Source organism: Tachysurus vachellii, chromosome 7, assembly GCF_030014155.1.
Source record: "Tachysurus vachellii isolate PV-2020 chromosome 7, HZAU_Pvac_v1, whole genome shotgun sequence".
Classification (NCBI taxonomy): domain Eukaryota; kingdom Metazoa; phylum Chordata; class Actinopteri; order Siluriformes; family Bagridae; genus Tachysurus; species Tachysurus vachellii.
In genome coordinates this window covers 1,296,262-1,305,000 of record NC_083466.1, presented here as the reverse complement: position 1 = coordinate 1,305,000, position 8,739 = coordinate 1,296,262, and the positions used below count along the sequence as shown (strand labels likewise).

The window sequence follows — 8,739 nt, the reverse complement described above, 5'->3', positions numbered from 1 at the left end:
ATCAACACAAGGCATATATATATATATACTGTATATATTTGTGTACACTGTGTTTACGGTCGACTTTAGCTCGCTATCTAGTTCATTAAATTAACACTGTTGCTTTTATAACAAAAAAACAAAAAAAAAAGACTTCTAATTTCTCACTCAAAAGGAGTTCATTTGTTTAGCAGTTCGTTTATCTGAACATATTCTCCAAAACGGCTAAATTAGCCAAATGGTATTTTGAGGTAATTAGCACGTTTTTGCTAATTAGCCTTGTAAACATGAGGGACCATCGTTTTAGGTGTGGCATTGCAAGAATTAGCTGCATTCCTAATTATAAGATTCTCATAAGGATGTGTGTGTGTGTGTGTGTGTGTGTGTGTGTGTGTGTGTGTGTGTGTGTGTGTGTGCGCGTGTATGAGAGTGAGTGAGTGTGTGTGTGTGTGTATGAGAGTGAGTGAGTGAGTGAGAGAGAGAGAGAGAGAGAGAGAGAGAGAGGCTACAGCGCCGCATTCAGTAAACGTCGATGTATTGTCTAATTAAACCGTGTGTCCTGTCGTGTCGCAGTCGCTTTGCTTGTTTTTGCTGCCCCCTTGTGGCGCATTACGCGTCAATACACACGCCGCTACACTCCAAACTCGCTTGGAATTCCAGGCACGAGCCAAGTGCCCTAGTTAGGACGCCAGAGCGCGGATTCGGACACGACCCTGGAATTTCGGAGCATCTGATAACCCTAAAATGTCCTGAAAGAACACGACAGTACGGTTATTAAAAAACAAAATGAAGAAACTTGAAAAGTGTTATACTAATTATGTACATGACATCCCCTGTATTACACAGAATTGCTCTTAATTTCGTTGGAAGCATTCGGAGTCGACTCTGAATCCCTAGTGCATGGGTCCAAAGAATCGACTCTTTCTAGGATCCTTCTGCCAGACTTTGTTTCACGACCTCGGTGAGTAACTATCACACTCCATGGCTAACTTTTGAACACTTTGAGGTACAAAGTCGACTGTATTTACTGACTTGGAGAAAATAAGACCTGTGTGCACTTCATTCCCACTGAAGTGATTCAGATGGCTAAGATGAGCCGAGGAGCTTCATCACTGAAGGCTTGTTAAATACAGGCAAATGTGCGACTTCTGCACTTTACAACCTGTTTAATTAGCATTGTTAAGTGTTTAAAATTCCAGGTTGTCCAATACAATAGTAATTCTGGATGAAGATTGAAGACATTTTTCCCGAAAAGCTGAGCTAAGCTAATCCAAGAGCCTAGCATCCAGGGATTTTAGCTTAACAATAAGCTCACAACACATCCGGGTTTATTTTATTATTAAAACGAATAAATACCCTGACCGGACTCTTATTATGGAAGAATATTTATAAATATAAACGAGTAAAGTCTGTTCTGGTTTAATATGGTTTGATGACGTCACAGTCGTGGACTTTAAAGGACTTTTAGGGAGCTTAGTAGAGATGAGAGAGAACAGACAGCCTCCTCTCACATAACTCCCCTCACACAGCCACCCCTCACACAGCCTCCCCTCAGACAGCCTCCCCTCACATAACTCCCCTCACACAGCCTCCCCTCACACAGCCTCCCCTCAGACAGCCTCCCCTCAGACAGCCTCCTCTCACATAACTCCCCTCAGACAGCCACTCCTCACACAGCCTCCCCTCACACAGCCACCCCTCACATAACTCCCCTCAGACAGCCACCCCTCACACAGCCTCCCCTCACACAGCCTCCCCTCACATAACTCCCCTCACACAGCCTCCTCTCACATAACTCCCCTCACACAGCCTCCCCTCACACAGCCTCCCCTCAGACAGCCTCCTCTCACATAACTCCCCTCAGACAGCCACCCCTCACACAGCCTCCCCTCACACAGCCTCCTCTCACATAACTCCCCTCAGACAGCCTCCCCTCACATAACTCCCCTCACACAGCCTCCCCTCACACAGCCTCCCCTCACACAGCCACCCCTCACATAACTCCCCTCAGACAGCCACCCCTCACACAGCCTCCCCTCACACAGCCTCCCCTCACATAACTCCCCTCACACAGCCTCCCCTCACACAGCCACCCCTCACACAGCCTCCCCTCACACAGCCTCCTCTCACATAACTCCCCTCAGACAGCCACCCCTCACACAGCCTCCCCTCACACAGCCACCCCTCACACAGCCTCCCCTCACACAGCCACCCCTCACATAACTCCCCTCAGACAGCCTCCCCTCAGACAGCCACCCCTCACACAGCCACCCCTCACACAGCCACCCCTCACACAGCCACCCCTCACATAACTCCCCTCACACAGCCTCCCCTCACACAGCCTCCCCTCACACAGCCTCCCCTCACACAGCCACCCCTCACATAACTCCCCTCACACAGCCACCCCTCAGACAGCCTCCCCTCAGACAGCCTCCCCTCAGACAGCCACCCCTCAGACAGCCACCCCTCAGACAGCCACCCCTCAGACAGCCTCCCCTCAGACAGCCTCCCCTCAGACAGCCACCCCTCACACAGCCTCCCCTCACATAACTCCCCTCACACAGCCTCCCCTCACACAGCCTCCCCTCAGACAGACACCCCTCAGACAGACACCCCTCAGACAGACACCCCTCAGACAGCCTCCCCTCAGACAGCCTCCCCTCACACAGCCACCCCTCACACAGCCACCCCTCACACAGCTACCCCTCACACAGCCACCCCTCACACAGCCTCCCCTCAAATAGCTTTTTTTATTGTCATGTGATCAGCCGTCGTTATTTATAGAAAACTAAAAGTTGACAGCAAGTCTAATCTGGTATCTTTCTATATCTTCACAGTAATCACCGCCATGTATCCGTCATCTCCACCAGAGCAGGAGACAGGAAACTGCACGAATGACACAGGAAGTGTGCCGGCTGTGACTGAGGAAGTTCGCCTGCGCCGCTTCCTGTGCTACGGCTCAGAAAGCGCCATCTACAGAGCACGGGAGCAGAGAAACCCATGCCTGGAGCGTGTCTCGTCCATAACTGAGCTGCTCGAGGCTGGCCGAGGCGGTGAGGCGGTGCAGGAAGTGCGAAACATGAGCATGAAGGGCGGAGTCAAGAGCTCATGCCCCGCCCTGTTTGTCCTGGCCGTGATCTCGCAGCACTCGGACGTGGAGGCCAAGCGAGCGGCGTACAGCGTTCTGAAGGAGGTGTGTACTTCCCCCAGCGAGCTCTTCAGCTTTGTTCAGTATAAGAAAGAGCTGAGCGGCGCCGGGCAACGCGGCATGTGGGGCAGAGCTCTGAGGAAAGCTGTCGCAGACTGGTACAACAGACATGACGCTCTCACGCTGGCACACAAAGTCACCATGTGTAAGCGGAAAGGAGGCTGGTGTCATCAGGACCTGTTCAGACTGGCACATCTGAAACCGGCCAGCGATGGTGAGGACAGGAAGTGATGTCACACTCTGTAGAGGGCTTCTGCAGCTACAGGTTTGTTTTGGCGCTAAAGGTGTCTGTGTTTCACAGCCATTGCTCTGGTGAGTAAATACCTGACGAAAGGATGGACGGCGGTACAGGAGACGTACGCAGACAGAGAAAAGTCAGAGGACGTGATGAAGGTGTTCGTGTATCTGGAGGCTGTGGAGAAGACCAGAAACTCGAGCGATGAGCTGGAGGTGGCGCATCTGATCGAGAAGCACAAACTAGAGCGGGAACACGTCCTCACTAAACACCTCGAGTCCCGAGAGGTGGGAGAACAGGCACACACACACACACACACACACACACACACATTCTGGGGGAGTAGGAACGAAGGTATTGAGAGGAAAAGATGGAAGGATAGATGGGTAGCTCGATATGGACAGACAGACAGGAGATAAATAGTGTAGAGTTGATGCGTTTTCCCATCTGTCTGTGTGTGTGTGTGTGTGAGAAGGTGTGGAAAGCTCTGCTGAAGGAGATGTCCATCTCCATGCTGCTCACACACCTGGGGAAAATGAGTGCAGATAAACTCCTGCGCTCGGGAAGTGCGGAGACGGCCGCCGTGTGCGAGAAGATCCAGGATGAACACACACTACTGAAGGCAGTCATTCCAAAAACACTCTTTTTACACCAGCGACCAGTTTGTGTCACTTGTGTGTCACTTATTTCTGAACTAGTGCTGTTGTCATGTCCTTCAGGCGAAAACTCATCCGCTTAGCATCCTGCTGGCTGCAGAGAACTACAAGCGAGGTCGCGACAGGCGAGGGAAGTTAAAGTGGAAGCCGGACAGAGACGTCATTCAAGCGCTAGACTCCGCCTTCTGCAAATGTCTCTCAGTGAGTACAGACAGTATAGAGTACGGCGGCAGGATCGTTTACGCTCAGATGCAATCAGAGACCACTTTGAACGTATAACGTCTGTGTCACGTCTCTCCTCCCTCACAGAACATCGAGTCTACAGGCAAGCGATTCGTAGTCGGAGTGGACGTGAGCTCTCGACTCGGGAGCGTTGCTCTCGGCAGCTTCGTCAGCACGGTGACCGTAGCTGCAGCCATGAGCATGGTGATGTTTTACCCAGAATGCCGCATCCAACCGGTTTACTCACCTGTAGTGTAGCTGGAACCATCTAAACACGGCTTATATAAAGAACATGATTCATATAAAGAACATGATTCATTTAAGGAACGTGATTCATTTAAGGAACATGATTCATATAAAGAACATGATTCATTTAAGGAACGTGATTCATTTAAGGAATATGATTCATTCAAGGAACGTGATTCATATAACTCAAAGAACATAATTGACATGCTTTATATAAAGAACGTGATTCATAAGACCCGGGTCCTGAATATAACGCGTATCGTTAGCATAAAGAATATGATTCATATGATTCATATAAAGAACGCGATACATACGAGTCATATCATGAACATGGTTTAGGATCATTTTTTTTAGGATTGTATTTTTCTTTAAAGGTGATCAGACGGAGCGAACCCAGCGCCGACGTCGTGCTGTTTTCGGAAGGATCCGTCGTTCCCTGCACCGTCTCGGACAATTCGTCTCTCCTCCAAATAACCATGCAGTTGGTGCAGGTGACCGTTTCTCCGTAGTTAGTCCATATTCGAGATTTGTCTCCTCTATAAATAATTCATACAGGAAAACGAACGCCATTTCTTTCTTCGGTCCGCATTTTCTATCCCTGAATTCTCTTTCTGTATAATAATAAAAAATACACATCTGGCAACCTCATAGGTCTGAACCAAAAAAAAAACCAGCTGATTAAAATCACAACAAAATCCAAAACTTCTGCCTTGCATACGAATGACAACTTCCTGTTTGTGCTGCGCTTGTTAACAAGATGTATGTTAACGTTGTACTGCTCTGGTGCAGGCGTGCAGCACTTGTACGGACTGCTCTCTGCCGATAACCTGGGCCTCGGAAAACGGCAAGATGGTGGACGTGTTTGTTATTTTCACCAATAATGAAACCTGGCCCGGGAGATCGAATCCAGCGCAGGCACTCAGGACATACAGACAGGTAGAAATGCATAAATACTGTTCATACCTTGCTGGAAAAAAAAAACAATAAACCTGTGTGGTGGTGTTTTTTTTTGTTTGTTTTTTTAATAAAGAAAACCGGCGTATTTGCGAAGCTGGTCGTCTGCGGCATGACGACGCACAGCCTTAACGTGGTGGATCCGGACGACGGCGGCATGCTGGAAGTCTGTGGGTTCGACTCACACACCGCCGACATCATCCGCCACTTCGTCCTGGGCGTCATATAAAAGATGTGCATCATGGGAAGTGAAATTCACATGTTCACCTGCTTCTGTTGTTTTTTTTTTTTAAAACTCCAGCAGGCTGGATGGAGATTTTACATGTGAAACACAGAACAGATGACTGACTTCATGATTCCACTGTAACACTATATTTGGTTTTATTATTTATATATATATATATATATATATATATATATATATATACACACACACTTATTTTTGGTATCAGTCGACTCTACGACGTAGTCATGTGACGATAGCGAGTAGGTAGCAAAACTTTGTAGCTAAGCATCTAGCGATCTAACGACTGAAGATACGTGCGTATTTGTGGTTTTTTTTTGTTCTTTGTAAACTAACGTGTTTCTTTTTCCTCAAACGTATGTAGGAAAACGTCTCTCTGTGTCACTTAAGTAATCTTCTAAAAGATTAATGAAAAAAGAACAATATTTATGTCTAATTGCTATAAGGAGAAAGATGTCCGTCTTCTGGCGTCAACTTTCATTGAACTGAATCTTGAAAAACGATATTTTTTTGGCTATTAGTTTTTTTGATTATTATTTTAACGTTACAGAATTTAATTGACACGGTTTTTGGAGTTTGCGATATCGCTGCACTTTTTATTTTATCGCGTGGGAACATTTATGTGTATTTACACTGATTATGTTACTCTTTCATTTTTTTTTTTATTTAGACCAGAGTTTGAGATCTTTACCAAATAATAAGCGAAATCTAACCTAGGTGCTAATTAGCTAGCTGCTAAATCCTGTTATGCTAGCTACCATGTGCTGATTGAGGGCTGGAAGGTTTCTTTCTTTCTCAGAGTTTCTTCTACCGGAAACTGGTCAGTCTGCTAAGCAAAGCTAGCTAGATAACTAGCTAAAGTGGCCAAGCGTGTTTGTCAATAGGAAGCTGACGAGAGTTAGCGAGTAAAGAGATTAAGAGCACAGCCGTCGTTAGAAACAGTAGCACTTTAGTTTTAGTTTCTGGGGTTTTGATGTGAATCGTGATGATTATCTTGAACAATGGAAGACGTTGAAAAGAGAAGACGGAGCTTCTGACGTTTGTGTAGAGTTGATGAGTTTTATGCAAAATGAAAAGACTGCACTGTGATGTGATCGCTGTAACTAGAGAATCCTGGTTTGTACCAGGAAACACCCACCATTTAATAAAAAGACTTTAAAAAAAAAAAAACATACAGCATGAGTATTGTGTTGTTTTTGTTCTCACTGGGTCATGTGACAGAAACCAGACAGAAACGTGTCTTCATTCATTCATTCATTCATCTTCTACCGCTTATCCGAACTACCTCGGGTCACGGGGAGCCTGTGCCTATCTCAGGCGTCATCGGGCATCAAGCCAGGATACGGAGTGCCAGCCCATCGCAGGGCACGCACACACTCATTCACTCACGCAATCACACACTACAGACAATTTTCCAGAGATGCCAATCAACCTACCATGCATGTCTTTGGACCGGGGGAGGAAACCGGAGTACCCGGAGGAAACCCCCGAGGCACGGGGAGAACATGCAAACTCCACACACACAAGGCAGAGAGGCGGGAATCGAACCCCCAACCCTGGAGGTGTGAGGCGAACGTGCTAACCACTAAGACACCGTGACCCCCTAGAAACGTGTCTTTTACAAGTTAATTAGTCTATGTCTAACTGCTACAACGAGAAAGGTGTCCGTCTTGTGGCGGTCGCTGTGTCAACTTCCATTGAACTGAATACTGCAAAAATATGTTTTTTGGCTATTAGTTTTTTTTGAACAGTTATTGGATGTTTTTTTTTTTTTATTTAAGACTGTTTTTGGAGTATTATTTGTATAATTGTGTGTTTCTCTTTTCTTCTGTGAAGCGCTTTGAGATGCTACTTTTAAAGGCGCTATAGAAAATAAAGTTTATTATTATCATTATTATTATTATTAAAGTAATCTTAAAATATCATCTAGTGACCACAGCATTTAAAACACACCAAAAATTATGATATGGAGGGCGTGATGGCCCAGCGGTGAAGGCGCTGGATTCCTGATCAGAAGGTCGGGGTTCGAGCCCCCAAGCTGCAGAGACATCAACGTTGGGTCCTTGAGCAAGGTCCTTAAGCTCACCTGCTCCAGGGGTGCCGTACTATGGCTTGACCCTTCACTCTGACCCCATAACCTGGGATATGTGAAAACCCTGGGAAGTCGTGGCCTAATGGTTAGAGAGTTTGACTCCTAACCCTAAGGTTGTGGGTTCGAGTCTCGGGCCGGCAATACCACGGCTGTGGTGCCCTTGAGCAAGGCACCGAATGCAGAGGTTAAATGCAGAGAACGAATTCTGAGTATGTCACATAAAGTTTGATATGGATAGAAAATACGGACCGGAGGAAGGAAACGGCGTTTAATTTCCTTACTGGTGAGTGTAATAGACTTAAAGTACATTATAGGTTTAGAGATGAAACTAGTTGGAGACGAAACATTATACATTTGAGATGAAACTAGTGCAAATCTGGTGGATGTTCCTTAATCTAGAGCCCTTACAGATGTGCCAAGTAACAGCTCACTACTCTGTATGTTCAAAAAAGGAGTCATTTGGGATTCAACTCTGTGTTCTATCTATATATAGAGTGACTACATAGGGTCTGAATTAAGGGCGTAGTGTATAAGTAGGTAGATAACCATAGATATCTACACCTCTGTGGTAGATAGAGCAGTTTGTTATTGCTATATAGTGGGAACTGCAGTATATAATGTTGTATGGATTCTCCTTACCGAGGGTCCCGTATTTTGCCTGAACAAATGTCTGTCGATTCATTCATTCTTTACGTTTGAATACATTATAGAATTTACAACTTATGCATCATTTGTATCTTTACACACATACAAAAAAAAAATTACAACATAGAATTACTGTCGGATTTTTACATCGCGATTGTTTCCTATTTTTAAACAGGCTTTTATCGTAGTCACCCCTGTCATGGCTGTGTCCACGTTAGTCATTTAGGGCACTAGGTAGGGTCCTGAAAACTGCTACTT

The 8,739-nt window shown here is 46.0% G+C and overlaps 1 protein-coding gene across 1 annotated transcript; it reads left to right on the top strand.

Moving 5' to 3' along the window:
* The first annotated feature begins 647 nt into the window (after positions 1-647).
* On the top strand, positions 648-6,920 carry ro60 (Ro60, Y RNA binding protein). Its single transcript, XM_060873770.1, has 9 exons — positions 648-940; positions 2,817-3,401; positions 3,489-3,709; positions 3,898-4,044; positions 4,142-4,279; positions 4,388-4,504; positions 4,921-5,037; positions 5,336-5,482; positions 5,577-6,920. The coding sequence occupies exons 1-9, from the start codon at positions 880-882 to the stop codon at positions 5,727-5,729; spliced, it is 1,686 nt and encodes a 561-aa protein (XP_060729753.1). The 5' UTR covers positions 648-879; the 3' UTR covers positions 5,730-6,920.
* The last annotated feature ends 1,819 nt before the right edge of the window (positions 6,921-8,739 follow it).

Bases quoted from the DNA above. Each gene is read 5' to 3' on its own strand.
- ro60 (XM_060873770.1), top strand. From the start codon at position 880: ATGGGTCCAAAGAATCGACTCTTTCTAGGATCCTTCTGCCAGACTTTG. The intron at 941-2,816 runs GTGAGTAACTAT...ATATCTTCACAG, and splicing joins GACTTTGTTTCACGACCTCG to TAATCACCGCCATGTATCCG. The intron at 4,045-4,141 runs GCAGTCATTCCA...CATGTCCTTCAG, and splicing joins ATGAACACACACTACTGAAG to GCGAAAACTCATCCGCTTAG.